Source organism: Balaenoptera ricei, chromosome 1, assembly GCF_028023285.1.
Source record: "Balaenoptera ricei isolate mBalRic1 chromosome 1, mBalRic1.hap2, whole genome shotgun sequence".
Taxonomy (NCBI): domain Eukaryota; kingdom Metazoa; phylum Chordata; class Mammalia; order Artiodactyla; family Balaenopteridae; genus Balaenoptera; species Balaenoptera ricei.
Genome location: NC_082639.1, coordinates 5,120,550 through 5,137,145, shown reverse-complemented (window position 1 = coordinate 5,137,145; position 16,596 = coordinate 5,120,550). Strand labels below are relative to the sequence as shown.

Here is a 16,596-nt window from a genome sequence, read left to right as displayed (position 1 = left end):
GGCATGGGGATTTCCCCACCACCATCGAGACACCAGCCACTTCATCAGGATCCAGGTCACGGCTCATTCCCCGCCTCATCCAGAAATGCATCCCAACTACAGGACCCCCAAGGCACATGCCTTCCGGGGGGCCCAGGGCAGCTGGGGCTCCTCGTGAGTCCTGAGCCAGCGGCCGCCACCCGCTGCTACTTTTGCTCTTTGGTTAATGATAATAGTTTGGACTTCGTCAAGAATTTGCTCAATGCGTTAGGAAATGCTGGAATGGGTGTAACATGACACATCGTTATATTAATTTGATAGCAGGTTCCCCAATCCAGCAGAATGCAGAGGTCACCACATTGAAATCATTGCCAACCTAGTTTATTTCTTCTTTTGCAGTTCCGAAGGACAGAGTCCCTGAAATGATCTAGGTAGAAAGCTGCCCTCCCAAACTGTCCGCTAATAGCACCCGCCACACACACACACACGCACACACGCACACACACGCACACACGCATAGCCAACCCCCGGCTCTGCCTGGCTGGACACAGCTACGGAGGCAGTCGTGGGAATCTTTTAATTCTTGTAAAATATATATAACATAAAATTTTCCGTTTTTAAGTGTACTGTTCACCGGCATTAAGTACACTCGCATTGTGGTGCAGCCCTCACCACCACCCATCTTCAGATCTTTTTCATCGTCCCGAACTGAAACTCTGTCCCATCGAACCCTAACTCCCCACCCCTCCCCCAGCCCCTGGCCCCCACCATTCCACTCTGTGCCTCCACGAATCTGACTGCTCTCAGCACCTCACGTAAACGGGATCATCCAGTACTCACCCTCCTGTGGCTGGTTCGTTTCACTGAGCATCATGTCCTCATAGCTCATCCATGTTGTAGCACATGTCATGACTTCCCTGGTGGCGCAGTGGTTAAGAATCCGCCTGCCAGTGCAGGGGACACAGGTTCGAGCCCTGGTCCAGGAAGATCCCACATGCCGTGGAGCAACTAAGCCCGTGTGCCACAACTACTGAGCCCATGTGCCACAACTACTGAGCCCGCGTGCCACAATTACTGAAGCCCGCGCACCACAACGAAGAGTAGTCCCCGCTCGCCGCAACTAGAGAAAGCCCGCGCACAGCAATGAAGACGCAACGCAGCCAAAAAAATAAAAATAAAATTTAAAAAAATTATTTAAAAAAATTCCTTTTTAGTTCTGGGAATTTTTTAATCCTCCAGATGGGATCGCCACAGGATTTGTGCAGTTCTATTCTGGTCACTCCCCAGGAATAGGGGCTTCCTTAGAAAAGTCCTGTAACTGTCCCAAGGAGCAGAAGCCCTGGCAGTGGCCAACAGGTGACTCTCGTGTGCCACTTACACAGGTCCTGGCCAAAGCAGCCCCACCTGCACAGGGACCCACGTGGGGGCCGATGAGGCTGGCTTTCTGGGTGGAGCGCTCTGCCCGCCCCTGGCGCCGCCGCCTGGCCCCTCTCTGCTGGTCTGCGCAGGAGCGAGTCTGCCGCTCAACCACGAGCCCGCACACTGTCGCGCACCCCGTCAGAGCTCCTGCTTCTCTGCGTGCAAGCCCTTCAGAGACAACAGAGGAGGCACGGCCCTGCCCCTGGGGAGCTCGCTGTCCCCGTGAGGAGGCAAGACTTCCACACTTACGATCACTAAATTGTCAAAAACTGATGACAAAGAACGTGGGCTGCAGAAGCTGACAGCGAAGAGGGCTCCCCGTGAGTTGGCGTGTCTGGGGGGCCTCCCGGGAAGAGGTCAGATCCGAAGGGCGGGCAGATTGGGTTGGACGTGGGGCATTTGAGGGGAGGTCAGTGGCCTCTGAAGAGCAGCAAGCAGCCCCCTAACTGTAATGGGGACTTTGCAGTGGGGAGTCAAAGAAAAAGATTGAGAAAGGGAGGTGGAGGCAGAATAAGGGCCTTGAACACGACACTGGGCTTCATCTCATAGGAAGTCGCTAAGGTTTTCAAGGAGGACAGCAACGTAACAAAAGGAACGTTTCAGGGAAACCAGCGGGAGGAAAGGAGTCCAGCCTGGAGAGGAGAGCGTCCAGAGCTGTTTCATAACCCAAGCATGATGCAGGTGGCAAGGGCCGAACCTGGGGGACACAGGAAAGTAAGGATGTGAAGTACAGTTTGCAACACTGGCAGAACTGGTGACTAATTCTATTCAGGGGATGAAAGAGAAGGAGGGGCCATGAAGGAGGACAAGGTGTGAGCTTTGGACCCATTAAGAAGAGGTTCTGAGAACCAGGGAAATCAGAGAATGGAAACAGAGCGGAAGTGAGGGCAGGAGGGAGAGGAAAGGTGACGAGTTTGAGATAATAACATGACATCCAGGTGCCCAGCAGAGAGGTTCAGCCTTGGGGAAGGTCCACAGAGAGTTAAGAGTCAAACCCTGGAGTTCTTGGAGTCCTGGGAGGGAGAACTTTGGAGGAAAGAGCAGAAGACCCAAGACTTTTCCTACCACTGGGGTGGGAAAGGTCCAGGGCGGAAGAAGCAATGGACCTACAGGGTCCTGAGAGCTGGGAGAGCGAGGGTGGGTCTCTCGCTGAGTCCCTTGGGTCTTCTTGAAACTCAGGTCTCACTTTTCTTCTCCTTTCCTTCCAGACCCCTCCCTCTACTTGGCTGTTTTACTGCTTATTGACCAAGAAGCATCTAGTGTTCATTATAGGAAAATTCTATTATTAGACCTTTAGTGTTTCAGTGTTAAGATGTGATCTATATAAATCTAATTAATTAATTAGATAATTAATAACATTTTCCAGCCTCCTTCTAACCGATACACACAGGATTCCTGGGAAGGAAATGTTTTCAATTCCATTTTGAGCTTTGCGTGTCCCTGGCTTCCAAGGAAATTTGCATGTTTCCCAGGGGAGGAGAAATAAATTACTGGGATTGCTAAGTTTTGCAGCCCGCCTGCCTGTGCTCTGCTGGGCTCTGCTCCCCACCCTATGGCAGTGTGTGCTTCTCTACACTGCCTGCAACTCGGGGCTAAATCCATCTCCAGAGGCCAGCACAGGAACCCACAGCCAAGCTCACCAGCAAAGGGAGGCTGGGTCTCCCGGGTGGTTCAGAAGTCATGGAGATGGGAGGTGGGAAAGAAGAGTGGAACAGTTTGCGGGGCCACCTTCAAACCCCACACCAGCAGAGGGTTAGCATCGAAGCTAAGTTTGTGGGCTTTGCAATAAGATAATCCTGGGTTCAAATTCCAGTTCCAACATTCGCCGTGCAATCTTGGACAGATAATACACCCTCTCTCCATCTCATTGCCTGGCAGAGCTGTTGAAAGGACTTAAAAGCCCACAGAAGTACCCCAGAGCACAGTACACGGGCAATCTATACAAGACAAAACTAGAGTCAACCCAGGTCTCTTCCCTTCAAACCCTGACTCACTCTCTCATTCATCTCACAAATATTCACGGAGCACCCACCGTGTGTCCAGCAGCGCTGCAGGCATTGGGGAGGCCCCTTGAACAAGCTAGACCGAAAGTCCCTCTCCTTGTGGTACTTTTACTTTGGGGGAGAGGAGGTCAGATAATGAATAAGTGAATTAAACAAATAAATAGGGGAACTACGCAGTGTGTCAGACGGTGATAAGCGCACTAGAGAAACAGAAAACAGGGAAAGAGGAAAGGGATTCTGGCTGGATGGGAGGGGTGCGATTTTAAATTGTGGGTTCAGGGAGGGCCTCACAGAGAAAGTGACAAAGAATCAAGGCCAGAAGGAGGAGCTGGAAGAACGTACAAGACGGAGGGCGGAAGCTCTTGATTCCAAGATTCTAAATCCACCTTGTGGGGTGGGGAGTGTGGAGTCCCCTGGGGTCTCCCAGCGGTATTACTATAGTGCTGGGCACACAGCAAGTGCCAAATAAAGACGTCCTGAAGGGTGATTTTTCAAGCTGCCATTTCCAGAAGGTCCCAGTTGCTGATAATACAATATGGGCTGTTTCAACAATCTGCATTCAGCCCTGTCGTGGCGCCACTGCCGCCCCCGGGACCCCCAACCCTGGGAGCCTCCTTGTAGCACACTTCATTATTAAACAGGTGAGCGGGGCTCCCAGGACCTTCTCTGTAATTAGGGCAGGATCTGAGCAAGGGCTCTATTTATAACCCCCAGCCATCAGCTAGCCACGGAGACAAGGAGTGGGTCCCTCTGCAGCCCCTATACCAACATCTATATGTGAGCTGAATACAACAATTAATTTAATAGGGATTCCTCCACACAAACAATGTATCATTTTATTAGGAAACTCTATAAATGTCAGTGGTGCAATTCATTTTTATTAATTTTCTAAAATGAAATTAGCAGCGGCGGCAAACAGAAGTTGTATCGCCTCCTCGTTCAACAGAGTTTTGGTGTCATTAATTCCTTAATACCAGGAGGCCGGTTTGCAAGAACTCAGCAGTTCACTGCGTCAATTAATTTCAATATAAGAGAAGGCAGGGTGGGGAGATCCAAACTCAACAACTAATTTAAGAAGATTCTTGAACAATCACAGCAACTTTTCCCCCTCCTGGGACAAGACGCTTTCAAGTATAAACACGGATTGGATATTGTAAGACTAATAGGAAACGTTCTGTCTTCACCCTCTGCCCTTAGGAAAGAAATTCGTCCTTCCAAAGCCTGGAGAGATTGTAGCAGATGCGTCCTAAAATCAAAGCCTCCAGGAGGCCTGGGGATGGCCCCTTGCAGACAAGAGGGACGATGACACCCCCGTGCTTGGACATGGACCCTCACAGCATGCAAGGCAAGATCACAAATATTATCCCATTCAGTCCTCATTGTGACCCAAAGAGGACAGAATCAACATTGACCTCTGTTCCATGCGTGAAGAAGAAAAAGTAGAGCTTTGAAAGGGGATGAAATGACTCTCTTAAAGTCACAAAGCTACTGAGTGACAGGGCCAAGGCTCAAACCCAGATTTGTCAATATTGAAACCCACACTCCTTCTCTGCTGCCGGGGCACCCCTTGTGCCTCGGGATGGGAAGGCTCTCGGCTCTATTTATACTCCCAAAAGTCAAGTGAGTCAGGCATGACCATGAGTGACATTCGCTTCTCAATGGAAACCCGAATTCAGACTGAAACGTGAGGCAGAATCCCCGCCTTGTTGTGCAGTCAGAGGGCGGCTGAAACAGGACACGTGTCTGCATATCTGAAATCAGGTGTCTGGCCCGGGACACGTTCCAGAAACTCTCACTCTCTGGCTAAAGAGAAGCTCTTTCCTTCCACTTAGATTCAGGGAGCGTTTTGCTGAGGAGTGAAGGGAGTGTGGAGAGGCTGGAGGCTGCTCGAAATGAGAACCGCTGTGGGGAGCCAGGAAATGGTGCCGAAGCAGGGATCAGACAGGCTCCCTTCCGTCCAGAGAAGCTAGGGCAGCAGTTCTCAAAGTGAGGTCCCAGGCCAGCTGCACCCCATCACCTGGGAACCTGTTAGAAATAACAGGTGCTCAGGTCCCACACCAGACATACTGAGTCAGAAACTGGGGGTGGGGTGCAGCACGTTACTTTAACAAGCCCTTCGGCTGATTCTGATGCCTGCTCAAGTTTGGGAACCACTGCCCTGGAAGAAGATGTCCCCAGAAGGAAGGAGAGATGAGTGTGCCGGGCTTTCCAGGCTTTCCATGGTACAGGACACGGCTGTGCTCACCAAATAGTAGATTGCATCACCGTTCATTCTCCCTGCCCCCACTCTGACCCCACTGTAGCAAAGAATGTCCTTCTTGGCCTCATTCTTATTGGGCTCAGCCACGGGAATTACTTTGGCTAATGGATTTGTGAGCAGGTGTGACATATGATGCCACATCCAGAATCATATCCAGGGGTTTTCACTGTGCCTGCCTTGGATTGCCTTGGACTTTTAAGCCTCTGCCATCCCCCATGAGAACCAGATGTCCCAGACAGGGAAGGGATGGGGGCAGGGGGAGGCTTCCTCTGCCTAGGTTCTACAACAAAAAGACACATCTCCAGTGGTCCTGAAGTCAACCCACAGCCACAGCCAACCCATAGACCCATGAGCAGGAAATAAAAAATTATTGTTATAAGTCACTTAGTTTGGGGATTGTTTCTTACAAGGCATTATCACATCAAAAGCTGACTGATACAAACCATTTGATTTTATAGCAAAGGAAATCACGGTCTCAGAAGGCTGAGGAGTTGAAGACATCCTACAGAGGGGTTCAGGATGAAAGGTAAAAGAATCAAGAGTCAACCTCTACCCTCACCTGGGGGATGCAGATCTCAGGAACTAATCGTCCTTTCCTCAATATCCTCTGACCTCCTTCAAAATGGAAAATTCTGTCCTCATCTAATGGATGCTAACCAGTAAAAACCTAAGCCTCATGAAGAAATATGTTAAAGAATCTTCTAGACTGAGTAAACATCTTTCCTCCATGGCTCAGAAAGGATGAACAGGTCAAGCTGATGGCCAAGTGGGCAGAGGACACACCCCCAACCCTTTCTCTGGTCTCCCAGTTAACAAATTTGGAGAATTTGGTGCTTCTGGACAAAGGGAACAGACTGGGCTTTCTGCCTCTCAAATTCAAACCCACACTGCAGTTATCCTGTAAGCCGCACTCCAGCTAACACCACTCAGGCTGTTAAACACCTGGCCCCGTCACCGCTGATAGAAAAACTGTGGCAACTGGAAGAGAGTGGCCGGGTATTTCCAAAGCTCTAGAATGTAACGTACTAAAAATGAAAAAATGAGAGCAGGGGAGGAAAGAAGAGGCTGCCTTTAAAAATCAACCCTAAATTCCAATGTCTCCATTCTTCACAAAATAATATCACTTGCACTGACAGAACTCAAGTCAGCTGAATCTTCACCAATTCCCTCTATTCCCAAGTGGTGAGACTAGTTCAGTGTCCATGGCAGTTGGCAGGTTCATGGACATTGACTAAATAATAAACTGCAAACTTAGCCGTGAATTCTGATTTGGGAGATCTTAACACCATCAAGAAAAACTTGACTTTCAGTTTGTAAAACGTGTTGAGATGAAAGTGGATAGGTGAGGTAGTTTCCCTTTTAGAAAGTAAGTTTCTAGAGAACACGGGTGTCAGATGGGCACTTTCCCAAAATAAACTTCCCCCGATGGTCCTGCCTGCCAAACCTTTTCCAAGCACCCAGCTGAAGGATCCAGCGTCAGGCCAACAGCTTAAAATTTCCAACTTGCATGAGAGCAGCTGCCCTGTTTTTAATACATCCGATTGCAGTCACTACCATCGTCTCAGGCTGATGACTGAGACCTCAATGTCACAAGCTCTCAGGCAGAACATGGCATTTTGAACTTGCCCATGAATTGACTGGCCAAATCAGGTAATCAATGAAAATCAATCCATTTACTGTACATATTTGAAAAACTGTGAGATCTGGGACATTACCTTGTCTTAGGGGATGTGGTTAGCCATTCTTCGTGTTTCTCAAATGTTATTAAATAAGCTGCAATTTCCTGAAACAGAAGAATAAAAAGATAATAACAACAATTAGCTCACATTGGATCCTGAGAGGTAAGAAAGTTTTTTGCTGTTTCCCAGCCGCTGTCCTCTTTTGTGAGGCCGGAACCCCATCTCCAGTGGAGAAACACTCGACTTGGACTGTGTTTCTATTTTGATTTTTTTAAGACCTTTCCATTCAACCTGCCATACTCTAATAATCAAAGCACTGGGTTTCAAAAGATGAGTCAGTGGCAAGGACAAAGATATTTCTCTGTAGGAGGAAAACATCAGACACCATTTCAGCTTCTAAATGTCATTAATTTGAAGGAGGGGAAAAACACATGCCAACAACAGGTCTTCACTCATGCAAGGTCAGAATTGGAACGTTTAGTTGGTCTCCTTCTGAAGCTGGAGTAACCTTTCATCATTGTCACAAGAAATGTTGCCTTCTCTCAGCATGAGCCCCAAGTCCCGAGCCAAATCACACAAAGATTAGAAAAGAAAAGAAAAAGCCATATTACAGAGACAGAGACAGAGACAGAGAGACAGAAAGAGAGAGAGAGAGAGTTAACCTTTCCCACTACTGATAACTTAATCTATTGAGGAGCGCTTCAGAACGAAGAACAATGTCAGCAGAGTTTAAGGCAAAGATGGAAGAAATGTGGGCGCCTGAAGGTAAATTAAATATTTATAAACACAACAACATCACTGCAGATAGAATTACTGATTTATTAACAATTTCCATAAAAAGCCAGTGGGTGACATCCACATAAGTCATTGCTCGGGCTCTGAGGCATGATGTGGCCCATTACTTCCAGCTCCAAACGAATCTGCTAACGTGAAATTGGCAGGGACCGTAAGTTAGATTAAGGTTGGACTAGTACACAGTTCCCTTGATCTTGGTGATGCTACAGTGTGGAGCTGCCGCCCTTGACAACCAGAAAAATGTGGAGGACGGGCCTCCCTTCTCAACTTTCTGTGCAGCTGGGGTTCGTGGAGGGCTCCTCGTGACAGAGCAGCCCGGCCACCTAGAGACCTGCAGCCTGTTAGCCTCCTCTGGGCTTGGACATTAGGGAGTGGACACCCGTGACCACAGAGATGCTAAACTTGGCCTTGAAGAAAGAGAAGACACATCACCAAAACCAGGGAAGCGGAGCAGGTCAAAGTAGAAAACACCAACGATGCCACAGGGTATGAAGGTCACCGGCCTGGGGGTGGGGTGGGCAGTCAGGGCCTCACATCATCGTGGAAACCAGCCATGACCACAAGCTAGCCAGTGACGGGTCACCAGAGCCCAAGCCACCTCAGTCCAGAAGACTGGACCTTTCACCAAGAAGCTGGGAAGCAGAAACCTATGACAAAAACAGAGTTGCCTTGTTGTACAGATTTTTACTGTTGACTGCAACTAAAAAGCTGATCAACCAGAACATTGTTCCCTCTCGTCCCTGAGAGAGAACATATTCTCTTTCCCCTCCTTAGAAGATATCTTCCCTAAGGTGTCGCCATAGATAGGTATCACCTCCCCTGGCTGGCCCTCCTAACTCTTCATGACAGGATGGGTTGCCCATCCTCTGTGCTCCCATGGCACCCAGCACCTTCCCCCAGTGTGTAGGATTTATCACTCTGCATCCTAAGGGCTTGTTTACTTGGATAGCATCCCCCACTGGGCCATGTACTCCTCAAGGGCAAGGAATAGGTCATCACTGATGTATCCCTGGGACCTCACAATGTCCTGATAAGTGTTTGTTAGGCAGATGGATGGATGAGTGGGTGGGTGGGTGCATGGGGGGAGGGAGGGAGGAAGAGTGGGCATTAGAGAAATAAAATTGCATCTATGAATGTCTGTGTGTGTGTCCTGAGTATGTTGCGTGTTTGTACATGTTTATTACTTAAGATAGTTGAAGCAAGTGCTTAAAAGCAGCAAAACCCAGCAGCTCCTAGATAAACATTTACCGGTGATTTAATTAACTCTAAGTCACTGTGGGAAGGTGATATAGTATCACAGTTAAGAGCACATGCTTTAGAAGCAAACAGACCTGGCTTGGGGTGCTGGCTCTGCCACTTATGCACTGTCTGATCTTGAGAACATCACTTAACCTGTCTAGACCTCAGTTTCCTATGAAACTGAGATAATACCACCTCATGGGTAGTTATAAGGAGTGAAAATTCTTAATACCCTGACTGGCGTATAGCCATGCCCCACAATCATCACTATCATGATTATGATTAGAAGGTCTACGTGTTGCAAGCTGGCTCCACAGAGGCCCCGAGGAGGCAGCAGGTACCAAATGGTCCAGGTCAGAATCTTCCAGCGCTGCTGGACTTACTTTCATCTATCCCACCCTCCACCCTCTTCCACCGCTGTCCACCCCCTATTCCACAGTGAACGGTATCATCACAGTGACTCTTCAGAGTTAGTTGGAGTCAATCCTTCCCCTTATCTACTGGTGCCCATTTGGTTGCACAAAGCATTCATTCATTCACCTCAGAGACCTAACTAACATTTTGAATCTCAAGAGAATAGTAAACAGGACATGCTGAGCATCTTCTTCAAAATAAACATTTGTAACAGTATTGTCATGGAATGTAGTTATCTTGTAAAGAATTATAGGATTGACATTTTTCTAATACTTTCAGAAAAGGGGTTCAGAATTTATTCAATAATAAACACCAGGTCTTGAAACAATCTGCATATTATAAACTATTCAAGTGTGTAGCTTTCAATCTACAACAATAAGTTTCCCAGAAATTAAATAGGCATGAGCTGATAGTGAAAGGTATGCATGAACATGCATTAGCATGTGTGACAGTCATTAATGAAACTGAACAAGTGAATGACCTTGACAGCAGGCAGTGGCTAGAGTCAGGAAGTGGATAAACTGTGCCACTTCCTAGGTGCATCAGCCCATCTACCTGAATTTCAGGAGCCTTTATATCTGGGGGAATAGTCTATGCCAACTGGAACCCCTGGGATCCATGCCCTTGCCCAGGATCATGCTGAGAGCTCAGTGACCCCTAATGGCCCAGAAGGATGGAGGCACAGGGCACCCCAGACACCTCTAGATTCATCACAGTGTCCCAAAGACCCAGACTCCCAAAGAAGGCCTTCGTGAACATCCCTCAGGCAACAGTCACCCCAACCTGGCAGGGCCCCCTCTACTGCTACTGTCATGCAAAGAGAAAAACTCCCTGGACTACTTATTGCAATCAATGTTTACTCTACAAATGTTTATTGAGCACCTACTATGACCAGTCAGATAATAAGACCACATGAAGCCTGAGACGGCAGACAGCAGAAGCAAGAAGAACTACAATTCTGCAGCCTGTGGAACGAAACCAGATTCACAGAAAGATAGACAAAAGGAAAAGTCAGAGGACTGTATACTATGAAGGAACAAGATAAAAACCCAGAAAAACAACTAAATGAAGTGGAGATATGCAACCTTCCAGAAAAAGAATTCAGAATAATTATAGTGAGGATGATCCAAGACCTCGGAAAAAGAATGGAGGCAAAGATCAAGAAGATGCAAGAAATGCTTAACAAAGACCTAGAAGAATTAAAGAATAAACAAACAGAGATGAACAATACAATAACTGAAATGAAAAATACACTAGAAGGAATCAATAGCAGAATAACTGAGGCAGAAAAACGGATAAGTGACCTGGAAGACAGAAAGGTGCAATTCACTGTTGCGGAACAGAATAATGAAAAAGGAATGAAAAGAAATGAAGGCAGCCTAAGAGACCTCTGGGACAACATTAAACACACCAACATTCGCATTATAGGGGTCCCAGAAGGAGAAGAGAGAGAGAAAGGACCCGAGAAAATATTTGATGAGATTATAGTTGAAAGCTTCCCTAACATGGGAAACGAAATAGTCACCCAAGTCCAGGAAGCATAGGGAGTCCCAGGCAGGATAAACCCAAAGAGAAACATGCTGAGACACATAGTAATCAAATTGACAAAAACTAAAGACAAAGAAACATTATTAAAAGCAACAAGGGAAAAATGACAAATAACGTACAAGGGAACTCCCATAAGGTTAACAGCTGATTTCACAGCAGAAACTCTACAAGCCAGAAGGGAGTGGCACGATATATTTAAAGTGATGAAAGGGAAGAACCTACAACCAAGATTACTCTACCCAGCAAGGATCTCATTCAGATTTGATGGAGAAATCAAAAGCTTTACAGACAAGCAAACGCTAAGAGAATTCAGCACCACCAAACCAGCTCTACAACAAATGCTAAAGGAATTTCTCTAAGTGGAAAGCACATGAGAAGAAAAGGACCTACAAAAACAAACCCAAAACAATTAAGAAAATGGTAATAGGAACATACATATCAATAATCACCTTAAGTGTGAATGGATTAAATGCTCCAACCAAAAGACAGAGGTTCGCTTACTGGATACAAAAACAAGACCCATCTATATGATGTCTACAAGAAATCCACTTCAGACCTAGGGACACATACAGACTGAAAGTGAGGGGATGGAAAAAGATATTCCATGCAAATGGAAATCAAAAGAAAGCTGGAGTAGCAATACTCATATCAGATAAAATAGACTTTAAAATAAAGAATGTTACAAGAGACAAGGAAGGGCACTACATAACGATCAAGGAATCAATCCAAGAAAAAAATATAACAATTATAAATATACCTAAAGACCTAAATGTAAGGCTACACACTGTAAAACCCTCAGAGGAAAACATAGGCAGAATACTCTATGACATAAATCACAGCAAGATCCTTTTTGACCCTCCTAGAGAAATGGAAATAAAAACAAAAATAAACAAATGGGACCTAATGAAACTTAAAAGCTTTTGCACAGCAAAGGAAACCATAAACAAGACGAAAAGACAACCCTCAGAATGGGAGAAAATATTTGCAAACGAAGCAACAGACAAAGGATTAATCTCCAAAATGTACAAGCAGCTCATGCAGTTCAATAACAAAAAACAAACAACCCAATCCAAAAATGGGCAGAAGACCTAAATAGACATTTCTCCAAAGAAGATATACAGATTGCCAACAAACACATGAAAGGATGCTCAACATCACTAATCATTAGAGAAATGCAAATCAAAACTACAATGAGGTATCACCTCACACCAGTCAGAATGGTCATCATCAAAAAAATCTACAAACAATAAATGCTGGAGAGGGAGTGGAGAAAAGGGAACCCTCTTGCACTGCTGGTGGGAATGTAAATTGATACAGCCACTATGAAGAACAGTTTGGAGGTTCCTTAAAAAACTAAAAATAGAACTACCATATGACCCAGCATCCCACTACTGGGCATATACCCTGAGAAAACCATAATTCAAAAAGAGTCATGTACCACAATGTTCATTGCAGCACTATTTACAATAGCCAGGACATGGAAGCAACCGAAGTGTCCATCAACAGATGAATGGATAAAGATGATGTGGCACATATATACAGTGGAATATTACTCAGCCATAAAAAGAAACGAAACTGAGTTATTTATAGTGAAGTGGATGGACCTAGAGACTGTCATACAGAGTAAAGTAAGTCAGAAAGAGAAAAACAAATACCATTCACTAACACATATATATGGAATCTAAAAAAAAAAAAGGTTCTAAAGAACCTAGGAGCAGGACAGGAATACAGGCGCAGACGTAGAGAATGGACTTGAGGACATGGGTAGGGGGAAGGGTAAGTTGGGACGAAGTGAGAGAGTAGCACTGACATACATACACTACCAAATGTAAAAAGATAGCTAGTGGGAAGCAGCCGCATAGCACAGGGAGATCAGCTCAGTGCTTTGTGACCACCTAGAGGGGTGGAATAGGAAGGGTGGGAGGGAGACGCAAGAGGGAAGGGATATGGGGATATACGTATGCATATAGCTGATTCACTTTGTTACAGCAGAAACTAACACAACATTGTAAAGCAATTATACTCCAATAAAGTTGTTTTAAAAAATTATAAATATATATGCACCCCCAACATCAGAGCACCTCAGTACATAAGGAAAATGCTAACAGCTATAAAAGAGGAATTGGACAGTAACACAATAATAGTGGAGGACTTTAACACCTCACTTACACCAATGGACAGACTATCCAGACAGAAAATTAATAAGGAAACACAAGCTTTAAATGACACTTATAGGACATTCCATCCAAAAACAGCAAATTACACTTTCTTCTCAAGTGCACATGGAACATTCTCCAGGATAGATCACATCTTGGGTCACAGATGAAGCCTCGGTAAATTTAAGAAAATTGAAATCATATCAAGCATCTTTTCCGACCAAAACACTATGACATTAGAAATAAATTACAGGGAAAAAAACATTAAAAAACATAAACAGGTGGAGGCTAAACAATACATTACTAAATAACCAAGAGATCACTGAAGAAATCAAGAAGGAAATCAAAAAATACCTAGAGACAAATGACAACGAAAACACAATGATCGAAAACCTATGGGATGCAGGGACTTCCCTGGTGGTGCAGTGGTTAAGAATCCACCTGCCAATGCAGGGGACAAGGGTTCAAGCCCTGGTCCGGGAAGATCCTACATGCCACAGAGCAGCTAAGCCCATGTGCCCCAATTACTGAGCCTGTGCTCTAGAGCCCACGAGCCACAACTACTGAGCCCGAGTGCCACAACTACTGAAGCCTGCATGCCTAGAGCCCCTGCTCTGCGACAAGAGAAGCCACTGCAATTAGAAGCCCGTGCACCACAACAAAGAGTAGCCCCCGCTCACCACAACTTGAGAAAGCCCATGCACAGCAACGAAGACTCAACGCAGCCAAAAATAAATAAATAAATTTATTTTTTTTAAACCTATGGGATACAGCAAAAGTAGTTCTAAGACGGAAGTTTATAGCAATACAATCCTACCTCAAGAAACAAGAAAACTCTCAAATAAACAATCTAACCTTACACCTAAATGAAGTAGAGAAAGAAGAACAAACAAAACCCAAAGTTAGTAGAAGGAAAGAGATCATAAAGATCAGAGCAGAAATAAATAAAATAGAAACAAAGAAAACAATAGCAAAGATCAATAAAACTCAAAGCTGGTTCTTTGAGCAGATAAACAAAATTGATAAACCTTTAGCCAGACTCATCAAGAAAAAGAGGGAGAGGACTCAAATCAATAAAATTAGAAATGAAAAAAGAGAAGTTACAACGGACACTGCAGAAATACAAAGCATCCTAAGAGACTACTACAAGCAACTCTATGCCAATAAAATGGACAACCTGGAAGAAATGGACAAATTCTTAGCAAGGTATAACCTTCCAATACTGAACCAGGAAGAAATAGAAAATAAGAACAGACCGATCACAAGGAAAGAAATTGAAACTGTGATTTAAAATCTTCCAACAAACAAAAGTCCAGGACCAGATGGCTTCACAGGTGAATTCTATCAAACATTTAGAGACGAGCTAACACCCATCCTTCTCAAACGCTTCCAAAAAATTGCAGAGGAAGGAACACTCCCAAACTCATTCTATGAGGCTACCATCACCCTGATACCAAAACCAGACAGAGATGCTACAAAAAAAGAAAATTACAGAACAATATCACTAATGAATATAGATGCAAAAATCCTCAACAAAATACTGGCAAACAGAATCCAACAACACATTAAAAGGATCATACACCATGATCAAGTGGGGTTTATCCCAGGGATGCAAGGATTCTTCAATATACACAAATCAATCAATGTGATACACCATATTAACAAACTGAAGAATAAAAATCATATGATCATCTCAATAGATGCAGAAAAAGCTTTTGACAAAATTCAGCACCCATTTACGATAAAAACTCTCCAGAAAGTGGGCATAGAGGGAAACTACCTCAACATAATAAGGGTCATATATGACAAACCCACCGCAAACATCATTCTCAATGGTGAAAAACTGAAAGCATTTCCTCTAAGATCAGGAACAAGACAAGGATGTCCACGCTTGCCACTATTATTCAACATAGTTTTGGAAGTCCTAGCCACGGCAATCGAGAAGAAAAAGAAATAAAAGGAATACAAATTGGAAAAGAAGAAGTAAAACTTTCACTGTTTGCAGATGACATGATACTATACATAGAGAATCCTAAAGATGCCACCAGAAAACTACTAGAGCTAATCAATGAATTTGGTAAAGTTGCAGGATACAAAATTAATGCACAGAAATCTCTTGCATTCCTTTACACTAACAATGAGAGATCAGAAAGAGAAATTAAGGAAACAATCCCATTCACCACTGCAACAAAAAGAATAAAATACCTAGGAATAAACCTACCTAAGGAGGTAAAAGACCTGTACTCAGAAAACTATAAGACACTGATGAAAGAAATCAAAGATGACACAAACAGATGGAGAGATATACCATGTCCTTGGATTGGAAGAATCAATATTCTGAAAATGACTATACTACCCAAAGCAATCTACAGATTGAACGCAATCCTTATCAAACTACCACTGGCATTTTTTACAGAACTAGAACAAAAAATCTTAAAATTTGTATGGAGACACAAAGGACCTTGAATAGCCAAAACAATCTTGAGGGAAAAAAACGGAGCTGGAGGAATCAGACTCCCTGACTTCAGACTATACTACAAAGCTACAGTAGTCAAGAAAATATGGTACTGGCACAAAAACAGAAATATAGATTCATGGAACAGGATAGAAAGCCCAGAGATAAACCCATGCACCTATGGTCACCTTATCTTTGATAAAGGAGGCAAGAATATACAGTGGAGAAAAGACAGCCTCTTCAATAAGTGGTGCTGGGAAAACTGGACAGCTACATGTAAAAGAATGAAATTAGAACACTCCCTAACACCATACACAAAAATAAACTCAAAATGGATGAACGACCTAAATGTAAGGCCAGACACCATCAAACTCTGAGAGGAAAACATAAGCAGAACGCTCTATGACGTAAATCACAGCAAGATCTTTTTTGACCCACCTCCTAGAGTAATGGAAATAAAAACAAAAAATAAACAAATGGGACCTAATGAAACTTCAAAGCTTTGGCACAGCAAAGGAAACCATAAACAAGCCTAAAAAACAACCCTTAGAGTGGGAGAAAATATTTGCAAATGAATCAATGGACAAACGATTAATCTCCAAAATATCTAAACAGCTCATGCAGCTCAATATTAAAAAAGCAAACAACC

At 44.5% G+C, this 16,596-nt stretch overlaps 1 protein-coding gene across 1 annotated transcript in view; it reads right to left on the bottom strand.

The window, feature by feature from the left end:
• The window catches only part of LOC132347466 (calmodulin-binding transcription activator 1-like), a 501,538-nt gene extending 492,848 nt beyond the window's left edge, over positions 1–8,690 (bottom strand). The window contains exons 1-2 of the mRNA XM_059893996.1: positions 8,670–8,690; positions 7,377–7,444 (exon numbers count right to left, since the gene is read on the bottom strand). Coding sequence (XP_059749979.1) covers positions 7,377–7,444; positions 8,670–8,690 — 89 coding nt within the window. The remainder of the gene's footprint in view (positions 1–7,376; positions 7,445–8,669) is intronic.
• Between the last annotated feature and the right edge of the window lie 7,906 nt (positions 8,691–16,596).